The 18,307-nt window shown below is 43.6% G+C and overlaps 1 protein-coding gene across 2 annotated transcripts; it reads right to left on the reverse strand.

The window, feature by feature from the left end:
• Positions 1–12: 12 nt before the first annotated feature.
• Positions 13–14,921, reverse strand: glipr1a (GLI pathogenesis-related 1a; the record flags this gene model as incomplete). Of its 2 annotated transcripts, none has more annotated exons than XM_083934787.1 (6): positions 13–168; positions 294–320; positions 916–1,001; positions 1,702–1,811; positions 1,921–2,169; positions 14,751–14,921. In XM_083934787.1, the coding sequence occupies 6 exons, from the start codon at positions 14,919–14,921 to the stop codon at positions 14–16; spliced, it is 798 nt and encodes a 265-aa protein (XP_083790913.1). In that variant the 3' UTR covers position 13. The 2 variants fall into 2 exon arrangements, with proteins under 2 accessions (XP_083790913.1, XP_083790914.1); XM_083934788.1 differs by having other exon boundaries at positions 2,041–2,169; positions 14,751–14,904.
• Positions 14,922–18,307: the final 3,386 nt, after the last annotated feature.

The raw sequence follows: 18,307 nt of genomic DNA on the forward strand, positions 1-18,307 counted from the left end.
TCCTACAGGTGGTCTATTCATAGCAGAAGACATCAGGATAAAAGTGGCAGATTGCATACACTGTGATGAAGGTGAAGATGAGAGCAATGGGCCGGACAACCAGAATAGTCACATAGTTGGAGCCACTGCTAGTCAAGGCAGGGTCCCAGTCTGGGGTCCAGTTGTAACCTGGAAAAACAAATGAAGTCAGACAGAGTAGTTTCAGTATTCATTTATCTGGCTTGCATCTCTACTTCAAACTGTAATTTTAATCCTGAACTGGTCTGAATGAGGCCTTTTGTACCATCACTTACTTTTCTGTGACTCCCGTTCTTGGCTACCTGCAAAGATATAACACAACACAGAAATGTTGGAAATGCCTACTAATCTTGAGCAGATGCATCATGTGTATTTAGGGATAAATGTCTTAGATTTATTTCTTGTTTTTTTTTTTTAAGTGGCTTTTAAAAGTCAATGCTGAAGCTCTTTCTATTTTTTTGTCTCAGCTTCCGTAAAATGTGTGGCCATCAACAACTCTTGAAATAGAATATAATAGAATGACTTTAATGATCCCAGACTGGGAAATTATTTTGTAACAGCAGTAGTGAGTCAGCAAATAAAAACTTTGTACATAACATAAATAGAATCCAATATATACATAGTGTATATATACAGTGCACAGTGTGCTATAAACATAAATAATAATAATATATACAACAAAATATGCAAAATATACTATGACAATAATACTATATACAAAAACAAACAAAAAACAGTAGAGAGAGCAGAGTTCTCTGTCAGGCAGAGGTGAGGGAGTTATGAAAAGTGATGGATTGTGGCAGGAAAGATTTCCTGAATCTGTTGCAATAAGCCACTCTCGAAGTTAATTAAAAAAAATCGTGTTTTGTTTCACCCAAAAGTGGACGGAATACTCACGGCAGAGATTCTGCACACAGGTCCCTTTACATCCAGAGCAGACTGCCCCTTGATGCTCATATGGTCGCCTACTGTTCACATTACCCCTGCACAAGGAACCACCATCCCAGTTAAATTACTTTTAAGTTAGAAACGTTTATTTATTAAGTTAATTAATGTTTATTTGTTGTTGTAATGTTAATGTAGGTGTCATCTTTGCTCTGAACCTTCCACACTCTTCCATTGTTTTTCTGAAACATTTCAAATGCAGGATTTGCAGGTAGCCTGTCACAATGTTTGCTTTGCAGTTATATAAAAAGTGCAGGTGTTAAGGAATAAAGCTGGCATTATTCTGTTTATTATTGTCAAAAAATCCAAATAGAAGCAATAATATGTTTTTTTTTCTTCTTATACTCAGTGATTTCCTAAAACCTATGAATAGATCTGTTGGGAACTATTTTAAGCTGTGGCTTAATACACATTTAGTGCTCTTATTGAACAGCATGTGTGAGATTGAGTGAAAAAAACAGCACTGTATGTTCCCAGTGTGGCTCCCTGTTATGTTTGTAATAGTTTTTGGACAAATTATCCCTATGGCACAGAGGAAGATGAACCAGGATTTGAAAACAACACAAAACTTGTTCATTGGATACAAACATAGTTGTTTTTTATAATTCTATGTGACTTGCTGATACTAGGAAAAACATTAAATACTGCCGGTCTTATGCTTGACTGTACTGAACCTTTCTAATCTGTTGCAGTTTACAGTTTAAGAAAAAAAATCTGTATTGGTCAACGTAAACTTACATTGTAGCATAGTTGCATACAAAAATGACACCCTCTTCAGAAGCATAATCTGTGACATTTGGACACAGCTGGGCAGCACAGCCAACCTTGTAGGTGCTTGCCCACACAATCTGGAGACAACGAAAGGGTCTTTTGTTATTTGCCCTGATCTCTTTAAAATATTTCACCACACGGACAAAAGCATGTTATTAGTATACTTCCAAAGAAAATTGCACATACCTGTGTGTAGTGGCCACAGACATTTGTGCAGACATTGCTGTTGTAATCATAGTGTTGTTTTTCATCCACCCAACTTTGTATGGCCTTCAATACATCAAAATATGATGGTGGGTAGCCTACCCATATGTTTTCTCCTACAGAGGAGAAGGTAGGGTGCACGCGGCGGACATCTTTCAGGTAGATGTTGTGTTCAAACACACAGTGCCTTGCCCACGCCCTTGCAGTAATGGCCAAGCCTTCATCCCATGTCTGAATGAACAGAGAGGAAGAATATGAAACAGCTGTACATAGTAATACACCTGGGGCAGCAGTAGCTCAGTTTGTGGAGATTTGGCACTTAAACTGGATGGTCGCGGGTTAAAGATTTTGTTACGGTCTTAGTAAAGTGTGGACTAGCCAATTTATCTCCTGTCCTTAAGATGTAATAATAAGATAGAAAAGCTCCCCATAAAAGTTTCTGATTCCCGTAAAGTTACTTTTAAGCTGGTCCCTAGTGTATAAACATAATTTTCCCCCTCACAAATGTTACATTTGGAATAACCGATATATGTTTTTACATGCAAGTCATTGTTTTTAAATAATTGGGTTGATAATGGTATAATACTTGTCTTTAATACTTGTCTTTAAACCTTTTAAACCGCTTAACAAGAAGGGTCATTTGTTCACATATAATGCATTTTTATCAGAGAATAACATTCCTGTGCTTCCTTCCTTGTCTTTGATGCAGTTCCTTTAGGTATTAAAAATCTACTTCCATCTGCAATCAGAGATACTATTCAGCAAACCTCTCTACCAGAGCTTTACATAGGAAACTCAGATCCTTTTTTCAGTATAAAACTAATAATAAAAGGCAATTAATACAAAGATGCACAATTAGTAAACCTGCTACTACCGTATATATTCTTTTTTGAGTCATCGGGATTATGATATAGAATGGGAAAAAACATGGTTATAACCCAGGAATTTTTTTCTCAAATATGGTGCAAGAGGTGTCACAGCTGTTATCCTGTTAATTCTGTTATTGTAAGATATCTGTTAAATGTTGATCCTCTCTGCTCCTTTTATCACATCACAGATGAAACACATCTTTTGATTGATTTATGAATCAATGCTCTTTTAGTCAACCACTGTGGCATGAAATTAGCCTCCTTTTAAACAGAAAGTTAGGTTTGCGACTCCAACTCAAATTTGATTTTTTTTTTGGTATTTTTGAAAAATATATTTCCTATCAAAAAGTTGTATGTTATTATTCTTTTCTTATTATTAGGTACATTCTACATACATACCACTAAATTTGCAAACCAGAAACTTATTTTTTATTGTTTTCAGCTCTTACTTTAACTCCTACCTGGACTCACTAAAGTACTGCACCTACTCTACAGCTGTGAAAACCAAAGCCATTTGTAATGAATTTGATCTGCAATGATTTATGTACTTCAATGTTTTGTTTTATCTATGATATATGCACAACCTCAAGCGATATTGTTATTGTTACTATTGTTTGAAAATGTAACAGTAATCACTGTTGTAAACTTAAGAAACAAAAGAAAGAATCACGTGAATAAAACTATGTTTTATTGGTTGTTGCGTTAAATCTTACCCAGATACAAAAGTGCTATTTTATGATTGTATAGCCACCATCTTTTTTTTTATTAGCTGGTAAGTGGCAGCTCCACAGAGCTCCAGAGGAGACGAGCTTGATTCCTGCCAGTTCTATAGAGAGAGCAGCTACTGCGCTGCAGTTTAATCTAAGCTGTTTCTCTGCGTGACAAATACAAGGTGTGACCGGAGTGTGTGATAAAAGACCGAAATGCGTGACCGTCACGCTCAATGCATGACACTTGAGGGCCCTGGTTTAACTGAAATTGGACCCCAAAGTCTTTTCCAGCATGCATATACATCAAATAAGCCATTGAGACAAGGTTTTAGAGTGATCCCCTATTAACGGAGAAATCCCGGACAGTCGCAAGCAGCCATACATGGCTAAAACTGAGTAGCTCAGGCAGAGCGCTAAACCAACCAAAATGGCTTTATTTAACCACTAGTATTGATCAAAATAGCACAACAACTCTAACCTGAGTCCGCCAGATGGATATGCAAATGCAAAATTATGTGAATCAATTTTCTTGTTTGGTGAGCTTTCGGGAAGGGGCGAAAATACTGGTTGCTGATTGGATAAACTGTCTATCACCAACATACGGGCAAAATCAAACAATCAGATCAACGAGGCATATCACATGCTCACAGCATCGAGGCAAAGCTCAGAAAGTAAACAACATGTCTGTAAAGGATATTTGGCATTTGTGTACCGGTAATTTACAAATAAAAGGCATAATTTCAGGTGCCCGATCCATATTCCAACAGAAGGATCCCAGAGAAAAAAGTGTTAGAGAGCAGCTTGCTCGATAGCTATGCTCATCTCATCTGCGGAAGCCGGCATGTTGTTTACACTTAACAGTCGCTTCTCGTTGCGTCACACTTTGACCTGCCTCAAAACCAACGCTGATTGGTTCAGTCACTTGGCAAACTTCTCCAAATTTTTTTCTTCGCCGCATGTTACCAGACTGATCTGCTGATGGTCTTGAAAGGCTACCAAACCTCTGCAGTAGCATGATAACAGTCCCGACACATAAAACGAAGCACCAACAACGTAGTTAGAGAACCCGGAGTTCATTAAAAAAGAGTGTTTTGCAATGCTACAAGCCTTAGCAGAAATCGGTTCATATTGAGAGGCAGTCCGAACAAGTCGATTAAGGAATGTACTAGAGTTAATTTCTATTGAGCCCTTAAGATTTTTTAGCATTACAGTACTTACTCAAAAAAGTGTTTTCTTCTGTTTATCTTCTAAAATGTCTTACACTGACTATACTGACTTGTATCGGAGCAAATTTTGTCACTAGAGAGGTGTTTCCATATCCCTCCCCTTGAGGAGATGTCTGAGCATTGTTCTACAGTTTGAAATTCAAAAGTATCCCAGGCAGCTTTAGTTGTTATATGGCTAATCCAAACACCAATCAAAGTCTTATATGTGGAACAATATTCGATGGGGGATCGACTTTAACACAACACTGGCAAAGAAATCTGACACCTCCAGTGCAGAGTGGTCTGTCAGTACAGAGAAAAAACCCCACTGTCAGACACTTACAGTTACAAGCTAATAGGCTAACAAGCAACTGAACTAAAACAATATACTAACTACAGTTACCATACTAATATGTCTGTTAGTCTACCATTTCAGTAAGTACACAACATATTCCTCATTTGAGTGTGGGTCTGACTAACACTGGGCTCAGAACGCCAAAACTATAACTAAGTTGCAGATCACTAACATTATGGACATGCAGCCCAGATACAATATTTTTCAATGAAGGATAAACAGTAGATGTAAACTGGAGATCAAAATTAGAGAACACATTATAAATAATTATATATAAATACCACAGCTGTACTCGCATGTTTTTTTAAATAACCAAGGCACTTCAACAAAAACCTTTATTTTGTGAAAAAAACAGTGAGCAAAGTTAAAAAACAATAACCATTGCGTCAGAAGAGAATATTTGAACAATGTTTTCTTAGGGCTATAGGGTTCAACAATGAATAGGAAGTGTAGAGGCCACAGCTTTGAATTACTTCAGAACATCTGCACCCACAGGACATCACTAGTTTCTGTAGTGGGTTTCTTAGCCACTAGTTTGTTGCCAAGGATTTCCCAGATATTCTCTAAGACATGCAACATGCAATACCTTCACTGCTATTGTCTCCTAATCAGCTGCAATTTTCGTGCAAGACAATGCCCCCTGTCACACTGCAAAACAGGTTAAGCAGTTCCTTGAAGCTAAGAATATTGAAACAATGAAATGGCCAGCCCAGAGTCCAGATCTAAACCCCATAGAGAATCTCTGGAAAAGCCTTGTTGACAAAGTAATGTGGAAGAGACTGAAAAAGAATGGACCTAGATCAAACCAGGGGCCATATTCACAAAACATCTTAAAGCTAAGAGTAGGTCCTAACTTGCTGATTTCTTAAAAATATGGGGCGTTTCACTCACACTTTTTTTTAGATAAGTGTAATTCACAAAGCATCTTAGCACTAAAAGTAGCTCCTAAATCTATAAAAACATAGTCCTCTCTGGGACTCCTAAGTCCCACAGAGTAAATGGGAAGGACCTAACATGGCTGCTGGTATCGCCTTAACGGAGACGGCATTATGAACGAGGTAGAGTTTGTCAAGGACGCCATCACGTCACCAACGAATAAAAACCACCCAATATCACCAAAGATTAAAGTTGTTACAACTCTCCCTCTGCGGGAACCATCACCTTATCGTGGTGGAGAGGTTTGTGTGTCCCTGTGAACTTGGGGGCTGTGTAGTCTGGAGCCTAGTGCTCCTGGTAGGGTCTCCCATGGCAGACTGGTCTCAGGAGAGGGGCCGGACTAAGAATGGTTCACAAAGACTCTATGCACAAATGAGAAAGAAGAAGAGAAAGAGAGACCCTGCCCGGAGGAAGCCCAGGGCCCCTGTCTGGAGCCAGGCCCAGACGGAGGGCTCGCTGGCGAGCGCCTGGTGGCTGGGTTTGCCACGGAGCCCGGCCAGGCACAGCCTGAAAAAGTGACGTGGCACCCCCCTCCTCTCCGTCCTGTGGGCCCACCACTCGCAGGAGGAACTTCTGGAGTTGGGTGGGCTGCTGCACGGGTAGCAGTGAAGGTGAGGGACCTCGATGGACTAGACACGGGCAGCAGAGGCTGGCTCTGGGGACGTGGAATGTCACCTCTCTGTCGGGGAAGGAGCCGGTGCTTGTGCGGGAGGTGGAGCGCTACCAGTTAGATCTAGTGGGGCTTACCTCCACACACAGTCTCGGTTCTGGAACAGTGCTCCTGGATAGGGGTTGGACCCTATTCTTCTCTGGAGTTGCCCAGGGTGTGAGGCGCCGGGCGGGTATGGGGATACTCACAAACCCCCGGCTGAGCGCCGCAGTGTTGGAGTTCAACCCGGTGGACGAGAGGGTCGCCTCCTTACGCCTGCGGGTGGTAGGGAGGAAAACTCTGACTGTTGTTTGGGCATATGCACTGTACAGCAGTTCAGAGTATTCGGCCTTCTTGGAGACCCTGAATGGAGTCCTGCATGGGGCTCCAGTAGGGGACTCCATAGTTCTGCTGGGAGACTTCAACGCCCACGTGGACAATGATGGAGACACCTGGGGAGGCGTGATTGGGAGGAACGGCCTCCCTGATCTAAATCTGAGCGGTCGTCTGGTATTAGACTTCTTTGCTATTCACGGATTGTGTATAACTAACACCATGTTCGAACATAAGGATGCTCATAAGTGTACGTGGTACCAGAGCACCCTAGGCCAAAGGTCGATGATCGATTTTGTGATCGTATCATCTGATCTTAGGCCGTATGTTTTGGACACTCGAGTGAAGAGAGGGGCAGAGCTGTCAACTGATCACCATCTGGTGATGAGTTGGGTCAGAGGATGGGGGAAGATTCTGGACAGATCAGGTAAGCCCACACGAGTAGTGCGGATGAACTGGGAACTCATGGAGGAGGCCCCTGTCCGAGAGATTTTCAACTCACACCTCCGGCAGAGCTTTTCTGTGATCCCTGTGGAGGTTGGAGGCATTGAACCGGAGTGGGCAATGTTCAAAGCTTCCATTGCTGAAGCTGCAGTGGTGAGCTGTGGCCTCAAGGTCTTAGGTGCCTCAAGGGGCAGTAACCCTCGAACACCGTGGTGGACACCGGTGGTCAGGGAAGCTGTCTGATTGAAGAAGGAGGCCTTCCGGCATATGTTATCCCAGAAGACCCCGGAGGCAGTTGCAAGGTACAGAAGGACCAGAAGGGCTGTAGCCTCTGCTGTGTCAGAGGCAAAGCATAGGGTGTGGGAGGAGTTCGGAGAATTCATGGAGAAGGACTTTCGGGCGGCACCAAGGTGCTTCTGGAAAACCATTTGACATCTCAGGAGGGGGAAACAGGGAACCGTCCAAGCTGTTTACAGTAAGGACGGGACGCTGGTGACCTCAGCTGATGAGGTAATTGGGCGGTGGAAGGAGCACTATGAGGAACTCCTTAATCCGACCAACACGCCCTCTTTTGTAGAGGCAGAGCTGGAGGCTGATGGGGAATCATTGTCAATATCTCTGGCAGAAGTCACTGAGGTAGTCAAAAAGCTTCACAGTGGCAAAACCCCAGGGATTGATGAGATTTGTCCAGAAATGCTGAAAGATTTGGGTTATGAGGGGCTGTCATGGTTGATAAGTCTCTTCAACATTGCATGGAAGTCTGGGACAGTGCCAAGGGAGTGGCAGACCGGGGTGGTGGTTCCCCTATTTAAAAAGGGGGAGCAGAGGGTGTGTGCCAATTACAGGGGTATCACACTACTCTCCAAGGTGCTGGAAAGGAGGGTTCGTCCTATAGTCGAACCTCAGATTGAGGAGGAACAATGTGGATTCCGTCCTGGACATGGAACAACGGACCAGCTCTTCACTCTCGCAAGGATCCTGGAGGGGGCCTGGGAGTATGCCCACCCAGTCTACATGTGCTTTGTGGATCTGGAGAAGGCATATGACCGGGTCCCTCGGGAGATACTGTGGGAGGTGCTACGGGAGTATGGGGTGAGGGGATCACTACTGTGGGCCATCCAATCTCTGTACACCCAAAGCGAGAGCTGTGTAAGTCGGATTCGTTCCCAATGGGGGTTGGCCTCCGCCAGGGGTGCGCTTTGTCACCAATCCTGTTTGTGATTTTCATGGACAGGATATCGAGACGTAGTCGTGGTGGGGAGGGGTTGCAATTCGGCGGGCTGAGGATCTCGTCTCTGCTTTTTGCAGATGATGTGGTCGGTCAGTGACCTTCAGCACTCACTGGATCAGTTCGCAGTCAAGTGTGAAACGGCTGGGATGAGGATCAGCACCTCTTAATCTGAGGCCATGGCTCTCAGCAGGAAACTGGTGGATTGCTTTGTCAAGGTAGGGAATGAGTCCTTAGCACAAGGGACAATGGAGCGTGAGAATAGGAGCACCGGGGGCGGTGTCGCTCTACCACACCGTTGTGACAAAAAGAGAGCTGAGCCGGAAGGCAAAGCTCTCGATCTACCGGTCAATCTTCGTTCCTACCCTCACCTATGGTCATAAAAGCTGGTCATGACCGAAAGAATGAGGTCGCGGGTACAAGCGGCCGAAATGGGTTTTCTCAGGAGGGTAGCTGGAGTCTCCCTTAGAGATAGGGTGAGAAGTTCAGGCATCCGTGAGGAACTCGGAGTAGAGCCGCTGCTCCTTTGCGTTGAAAGGAGCCAGTTGAGGTGGTTTGGGCATCTAGTAAGGATACTCCCTGGGCAGTTAGAGCTGGTTAATGTGGAAAGGGAAGTTTAGGGTCCCCTGCTATAGCTGCTGCCCCCGCGACCCGACCCCGGATAAGTGGTTGAAGATGAGATGAGATGAGACACCTCTCCGCTGTTTGGCCACGGGGAAAATGCTGCTGTTCAATACAGACAATTTTGGCATCTGTCAGCTGTCGGTCAGGAGGGTTTTGCACCAGACGATAAATGTTCTATCCAGACCAAACATAGTGCTGCAGTTCATTCGCTTCCCCATCGAAGTCTATCTATCATAAATTCACTCTTAGGGACTCATTCCTTCTCAGCCAACCACTGTGGGCATAGAAAGTAGGAACATGATGTCATTGATAGCAACAAGGTCAAATCTGCCTTATAGTCTTAGTTTAAGAGTCCCTCCACTCCTTAGTAAAAGTTGGTCTCAGAAACTTTGTGAATGGGTTTTAAGAAATGACTCTTAACTAAGAACTTTTAGAGCTCCGTAAGAAGGCTCTTAGCCCTAAGACACATTTTTTTTTTTTTTTGTGAATATGGCCCAAGTGCTATGTGACAAACTAGGGATGTCCAAATGAAGCTTCATGAAGCATAAGTTGTATTTGTTGAGTCCACTAGCTGGAGCTCTTGGTTTAAAGAAAAAGGCTCAATGAATGGTGATTCAGTGTTTTCAACCCTGTGTTGAACAAAGAGCTCCATCTAGTGTTTCCCTGTGGATTGAGTGTTTTGATACTTTCACTGTATTTATATAGAACCTCTACCTGCTTTAGAGGCAGTTTCAAGCATCTGCATCAGTGATCTTACACAGCCTGGTGTAGAGCTTCTGGAGTGTTTTGTGTGTAGCTAGTAGCTACTAGCGTGGTTTCACACGGACAAGCAGACACACACTAAACTATTATGCCTACCACGCCATGTGAGGGCTTCACAGTCCTTCAAAAGGCAAATAAAAAGATTCCTGACCTGAAAGAAGACATCCGTCGCCTCTCCAATGAACTGAAAAAGAAGGACTAACTCCTGTCCGGTTTCATGGAAGTAGCATCACAGCAGTCCAAACAAATCAGTTCCATGGAAGTAGCATCTCAGCAGTCCAAACACATCACTTCCCTCAACGCAACTATCCAGGACACCATCAAATGGGACCCTGTCGCCAACCCCCGACTTTCTTCCTGCTCAACTCCTAACTATCAGGAGTCATGGGCTGAGGTGGTGGTCCGTGGTGGGACCAGTCGGGCGGTCCGGTCTGCATCGCCACCGCACCTGTACCTCTCCAACCGCTACACGGTACTGTCCGACGACGCCACGGCCCACCCAGGTGACCCGGCTGTCGCTGCGGCTGCTCCGATCCGCCCTGTCCTGGACCCATCGCCGAGCACGACATCAGCTGACACTGTCACTTCACCGCGGGAAATTAGTGCCCAGGCGGGCAGCCACTCCACCGTGAGGCCGGATCGACGGCCGCTGACCAAACCAACATCGTCTTCTCACTGTAAGATGTTAAGGGACGCCGTACTCAGACGGTCTGGACGTCTTCCTCGCACTGAGCTGACAGAGGATCCTCCTTCTGGGTTCAAGGCCCCCGGACCCCCGTCACATCACACACTTGCCCAGGCTGACCACCTCCAGCCGGTGACCACCGGCGTGCAGGGGGGCGCGCACCTCGAGACCACTGGGGTCCCCAGACGTCACCTCCCCGTACTCGCCCCCTCTTCTCCACGACCACACTGATAACCGGGGACTCCATCATCAGGAATATTCGGTTCTTCAATGCTGTCACTCACTGTTTTCCTGGAGCCACCGTGCAAGATATCCTGGACAAGCTCCTGGGGCTGCTGCTCTCACTCCCTTCCACTATCAGTCGGGTGATAGTTCACGTTGGGACCAACGACTTAGCCCGGGAGCAGTCAGAGCTGACAAAAAAGGATTTTAATGGTCTTTTATCCTTTTTAAGTGCCTGTGGTAAGTCTGTTTTTATTTCTGGCCAAATCCCCACAATAGTCCGCGGTGCGGGGCGTTTTAGCAGATTGCTCAGTCTCCACAGCTGGCACCAATCAGCATGCACAGCCCTCAACATTGGTTTTATTGACAATTTTAACCTGTATTGGGGGCGTTCAGAGTTTTTCAGGTGCAATGGCCTCCACCCCAGCACGCTGGATAGCCGCATGCTTTCGGCTAATATACAGTATGCTGTACAATCTGCACAAACGACCCACTGACTCACTACTGATACATGTGCACATGGACCCTCTGCCCCACACTCACCTTCACCCTCCCCCTCCTACACTACACACGCCCCCTCTGCCCCTCACTCACCTTCACCCTCCCCCTCCTACACTACACACTCAGTTGCACCTGAGGCTGAGAACAACATCCACACCATCAAAACCAGAATCTCACACAGACAAATTACACCCAGGACTGTTTTTAGACCACACTGTGTTTTTAACATTCCTTTAGAAAGACATGATGAGCGCACGTTCAACACAGACATTAAAATAGCTGTGCTGAACGTGCGCTCCCTTTTAAACAAATCCTTTATCATTAACAATGTAATTTTAGATAACAACCTAGACAGCATTCTCCTTACAGAGACATGGCTTGGCACTGATGCACCTGTTGTTCTCACTTAGGCTTCCCCACCAAATTTTAACTTTTTATTTTCTACTAGAGGGGGACAAAAAGGAGGCGGAACTGCGTCAATCACCAAAGACACCATGTTGTCAAATTAAGTCTTCTTTAACAAATATTTATCATTTGAGTATCATGCCTTTGTTTTTAGCAGCCCCCCCCCCCCCCATCCTCTGTATGACAGTCTACAGACCACCCCGCTATTCCACCTCTTTTAAAACAAACAAACAAAAATTTTAATAGATCCTCCAAAACACTGACGCCATTTGTGAGGACTTTGCAGACCGCTTCAGAAATAAAATCAATGACATCAGATCGAGTCTTTTAACCCAACAGATTTCCAATGTTGACACACCTTGATCATTGATTTTACCCGAGGAAACACTGGAGAGTTTTGCCCTGGTTGATGCGGGGACACTTGGTCGAGTCCTCTCCCAAGAAAGGTCCACAACCTGCCTATTAGATCCAATTCCCACACCGTTTTTTAAAACACTTTGTGGATTCTTTGAGGAATTGCTCTCTTCAGACGGGGGTCTTCCCCGCCTACTTTAAAACGGCGGTGGTGAAGCCCCTTCTGAAGAAGAGCACCTTAGATCCCAACATCTTTAATAATTATCGGCCTGTATCTAACTTTTTTAAGTAAAACTTTTGGAAAAACTTGTTTTCAATCAAGTAAATGACTTTTTAATTGCAAACAACATTTTTGAGATGTGTCAGTCTGGTTTCAGGGCGAACCACAGTACAGAGACAGCCCTTTTAAAGATTTTAAACGACATCAGGTGCAACTCGGATAACAATGAACTCACAGTCTTGGTACTACTGGATCTAACCGCTGCCTTCGATACAGTAGACCATCACATTTTATTAGATAGACTGAAGAACCTGGTCGGCCTCTCTGGTACTGTTCTTAACCGGTTCATTTCTTACGTCACAGATCGACCCTTCTTTGTAAGTATGGATACATGTTCCTCAGAAACCCACAAAATAAAGTGTGGTGTTCCCCAAGGGTCAATTTTAGGTCCAACTCTTTTTAATCTTTACATGCTTCCCCTTGGGGACGTCATCAGGAGGCACGGCATCAGCTTTCATAGTTATGCTGTCGATACGCAACTGTATATCACCGTGTCTCCTGATGACACAGGGCCTATTGATGTCCTTTTTAACTGCATTTTAGATATCAAGACATGGATGGCAGGGAATTTCCTACAGCTCAACCAGGACAAAACAGAGATTTTACTCATTGGTTCTGAGGACCAGAAAGAGAAACTTTTACCAAGGTTAAAGAATTTTAAACTATCACAATCTGTAAAAAATCTGGGTGTGATTTTTGACTCTGAGCTCAGTTTTATTCCACACATCAAGGTCTTGGGCCTTCTTACCTATCTGATTTGCTTTTACCTTATTGGCTGCCGCGGACCCTGAGGTCCTCCGGCACCGGCCTTTTATCCATACCACAGGTAAGTTCAAAAAAGCACGGGGAGGCGGCTTTCAGTTGTTATGGGCCCCGACTGTGGAACACCCTGCCGGAGAGCCTCAGGGCCACGGAGACTGCTGAGGTTTTTAAAAAGAGGCTTAAGACCCATCTTTTATCTTTCAACCAGGCTTTTAATTGATTTATTTTAGGCAGTGCTAATCAGAGCACTTTTTATCCTTTTTTACTGTTTTAATCTCTGTGTTTGAGCCTTCATGCTTTTATTTAATTTTTTTTTTAATTTTTTTTATGGTGTCATGTCTTATGCTCTTATGCTTTCATTTCCTAGTTCATGTTTTTAGCCTCTGTACTTTTATGCTTTTATGTTTAAGTCCCTCATGTTTTTAGCCTCAATATTTTAACCCTTTACTGTTTTAGGCAACAGTTTTAATCTCCAGTGTTTCCTTAGGGGGACTGCCAGTTTTGGAGTTGTCTCTGGTCTGGCCGCGTGGGGTGCTGTCCCGTGGACAGTTCCAGCCCGGGTTTGGGTGGTATCTGTGGCGGTGCTCCCTGTGACCTTGGACTGGGATCTCTACTGGTGTGGTTGGCCCCCCAAAGGTAGCTTCCTCTAGCCTCCTCTGTACCTCAGGTCTCGCTGCCCGGCCATGTCTCTGTAGTGACAGCTAGTGTTTGTGTAGGTGTGAGTGTGTCTGTCTGTGTGTCTGTGTGTCAGCGTGGCTGTGTGTGTTTGTGTGAATGTGTGTATGAACGTATATATATTTGTGTCTCTGTGCATGACTGTGAGAGGGTTGGGTTCTTTTAACTTTCTTCTCCTGATTTTCTCTGTAAGGCACTTTGCAATACTTTCTGTATGAAAAGCGCCATATAAATAAAGGTTGATTTGATTTGATTTGATTTGATTAGTGAACTCAGAAAATGGTTCATTGTTGATTGAAGCTTCATTTGAACATCACTACCTGTGGGTGCAGATGTTCTGAGGTCATTCAAAGCTGTGGCCTCTACACTTCCTATTCATTTTTGAATCCTATAGCCCTAAGAAAACATTGTTGAAATCTTCTCTTCTGACACAGTGGTTACTGTTCCCGAACTTTGCTCACTGTTTTTTTTCACAAAATAAAGGTTTTTGTTGAAGTGCCTTGGTTATTAAAAAAAACATGCTAGTACAGCAGTGGAATAGCCACATCAGATATTGTATCAAATTCTGAACAAGAAAAAATAACAGTATTTCAGAATAAATCAAGTATTAATATGTTCTCTAATTTTGATGACAGTGTATTCCCAGCTCTATGTTAAACAAAATATTAATTATAGTAGCTTTTAAATATTTTGAAACGTGTCTGGAGTTTTAAATCCTTTCCTTACAAAAAATGTTCACATTACTCTGTTGACCCATTGTGGTGTGAGGTCGCTTTATCAATGCACTTCTGTCAAAATGTTCATAATGCCTACCATGTACAGCATGTCACTTGCAGGTGGACTGACAGATGACCGTGCCCTGTTGTGTTCCCTCACGCATTCATTAATGAACTTCCCATCAGTGATTTCTGGCATTGAGAGTGAATCCACCCCTGAGTCCAGGATAATCCAGACCACCAGTAACATCTTCACCATACTCCTCATGCTTCAAAGAATAAAACGCTACATGTGAAGGCACGGTAGCTGTGGCTTGTGAAATACACTTGCATCCGTCAGACTGTAACAGGAAATACATACTCAAGAGAAACGGATGTATGTGGTGTTTTTGAGAAGTGGTAAGAACATGTGCAACTCACTCATTATGGCACAATGAAGCTGGGGACAAACAGGGACAAATGCACATTGCATGACTTGGTTGTGATATTTTATACAGTCTATTCTATCTATTTCTATCTTTTTTTGTGATTACTTTGATTTAATTTAATACATTTTAGTTCCTGTTTTTTTTTTTTCAGTTTGTCCCCTTTTTATTTCACCATTCTTGTTTTTCTCTAGAGATGGCAATGCTGGTCTGTCGGTAGGTCCTCTCTGAAATATGTGTCCCTGTCCATTTATTGTGGTAAACCATGACAAAATGTTTTGCGAGAGATGGGCAAATGTTTCAACATCACTGGTTCTAATATTGTGTTAAAGCTTCACATATCTCACCATAAGCCATGTCGTAATGCAAATAGATGAAATATTCCTGTCTATGGCATTTCTGTAGAATGTAGACAACTACAGCATGGTGTCAGCCACATAGCTTGTGGCAACTCAACAGCTGCATGGTGGGCACTTGTTGCATGTTAAGCCCTGTAGTGGGGAAGTGATGGAGGGGAAGTGGAAATACTGTTGAAATGCATGTATATGTACAGGTCCTGCATCTGTTGACTCATCAGCAGAACAGCTCTGCTCCTGACCTGGGAACTCATTTATAAAACTGTCCCTAGGATTCAAATTAAAAGATGGCGTAGGAGAGGTGGCCGGTGGCTTAGTGTTTAGAGCAGTCGCCCCATGTAAAGAGGCTGAAGGTCCTTGAGGCAGCGGCTGTGGGTTCAACTCCGACCTTGCTGTATGTCCCCCCTCTCTCTCTCACCCCATTCCTCTCTATCCTATATCATAAAGGCTTGGAAAACTGCCAAAACAATATCTTAAAAAAAAAAAATTCACATTTGTGTGCTGCGTTTCATTAGTTTTGAAGATGCCCTTCCCCTCAGCCCTTGGACATTTAAGATTTAATTTTCAAACGCTGCGTGCAGCGGTCTGCAGTGCTGAGTTTGTGTGAGGGCATATGAGTAAAACTGAGTGAGAGGCGTTATTGCACAATAGCAAACATGCAAATATGTTTATTGAGCAAAGAATATATTTTTGTTTGCTCAAATGAAATTATGTTTTGCTTGCGTATAATTTCTCTTCCAAACATAATTTATATGCTTGCAAAATATATTTTTCTGTGCTCAAAATCTCACATTGCTCGTTCACGAAGGTGAAACAAATATAACGCCATGTATCACATTCTAGGGTATCAGCACACTCTACTTTACACTATTCTCTTGTCTTTTATCTTGGCCCAGCGCCAAACATGCACATTGCCCCTTAACGTATTAGATGAGTATCACATTGGAGGCTGAAGAAGAGGGGCCACTGACGTCCCTCTCCTGCGCCACTTGAGATTGTGAATTCATATTGAACTATGGACTGAAAAAAAGGCATGAAAACGAAAAAGCAATGTCCTCTTTGTTTTCTTTTTAGTTGTCATAAAATGAGCAGTCTTGAAGAAGAAAATGAAGATGCAGTTTGGATGATCTAATATGAATTTTATTTATGAGTCCAATAATGCAGCTATGACCTTTAGATCCTTTATTAATGCATAGTGTTTTCTTTAGTGGTGAGTAATTGCAGAGTTTTTTGTACATTACTGCCACTTACCCATGGATGTATTTTCTCTGGAGTGACCATCGATCCAGTCGATCTCACTAGTGATGTCCAAATGAAGCTTTATGAGGCATTAGTTGGATTTGTTGACCCCACTAGATGGAGCTCTTGGTTTAAAGAAAAGAGCTCAATTAATGGTGATTCAGTGTGTTTTCAACCCTTTGTTGAACAGAGAGCTCCATCCAGTGCTTCATGACGCTTCATTTGAACATCACTAGTGCCTGATTCTGAGCAGTGATTGGTCGGTTGTAACTTATGTTTTCAACCAAACCTGGTCGGTAGGAGGTTTTCAGCTAAGACTGAGAGCTAAGTGACGTAGACTTTTGTGTTAGATCGGCTACTTAAAGCTAATCACAGCTTCTTAGACTTCCTTTATGAGAGATACAGGTTCTCATCAGAGGGCATTCACTATTTGATCCTCTTCGTTGGACCTTATGTTGGCAATGCTATACACGAAAGCCGTGCACTCAGTGTTGAGCAGTGTGTCTGAGTTTCACTGCGATACTTTGTCACGGGTACATATTTGCATGCATGCAGTTGGTGATGCCGAAACTCTGAGCAAAAATACAGTGTGCCGTGCTATCCGCAAGGTTGTAGCTGCGCTCAACTCATTGCGCAAAATGTTTGTGAAGTTTCAGAGCTTTTTGCCCACTCAAACTGTCCATGAAGGATTTTATAGTGTTTTAGATAAAAGAAAACTTTCTGCTCCCTAAGACAGTGGTAGAGTGAAGGCAGCGTGTCAGTCTTGTAATTGTGTGTGCAGGAACATCACTGATTTTTTAAAACCACTCTCACAACAGAGCTAGAGATATCCACTGACTTGTCAAAAGATAGGATTAGGGCTGTGTTACTACAGTCTGATGGAGAGGATTGGAGGCCAGTTGCATATGCGTGTCTAACTGCGGTTAGAGGTGTACTGTCTTGGGGTTTTTTGTCTTGTGAAATTTGTGTTTTATTTTGGAAGATTAATCTTCCTCTTTCAGGTCACTTGCCCTTCCTCCGGTGTCACCGGTCTGCTGTGTTCCCTGACTACCTGACTGTGTCATCCTCCCTCATGTGTATATAGTCCTTGTCTTCCCCTGTCTTGTTGCCAGAGTATATTGTCTGTCCATGTACCTCTAGCCGTTACCACAGTCTTGTCGAGGAATTAAAGCCTGCATTTATTGTACCCTGACTGCATTTGAGTCCTCCTTGCCTAAGCCTAACAGTTCGTCAAAAACAATGACCACGGCAAAATGTCGGTATGCACAAATCAAAAAAGAGTGCTTTGGACTAGTATTGAGAAATTCCACAGTCCACGAACACAGAGACTGATGATCAAGCTACAACACTATGATTTCGACCTGATCTACACACCTGGTAAGTACATTGGCCCTCATTTATCAATTTTGCGTAAAAACAGGCACAGATCTGAGTGCAGAATTGGTTGTACGACACACGGACACACGTGTGATTTATGAAACATTCGTATCTGACTAATCTCAGCGTACGAATGAGCGGGCCTTGATAAATGCGGCGGCTGAATTTGATCGTCATTACCATGTTACGCCCTTAAATATTCCTGGTTTGGAGGCCTCGCCCACTGAGGTCAAACATGGAGAGAAGGAACACAGGTT

The sequence above is a fragment of the Echiichthys vipera genome (assembly GCF_963691815.1).
Source record: "Echiichthys vipera genome assembly, chromosome: 20".
NCBI lineage: Eukaryota > Metazoa > Chordata > Actinopteri > Perciformes > Trachinidae > Echiichthys > Echiichthys vipera.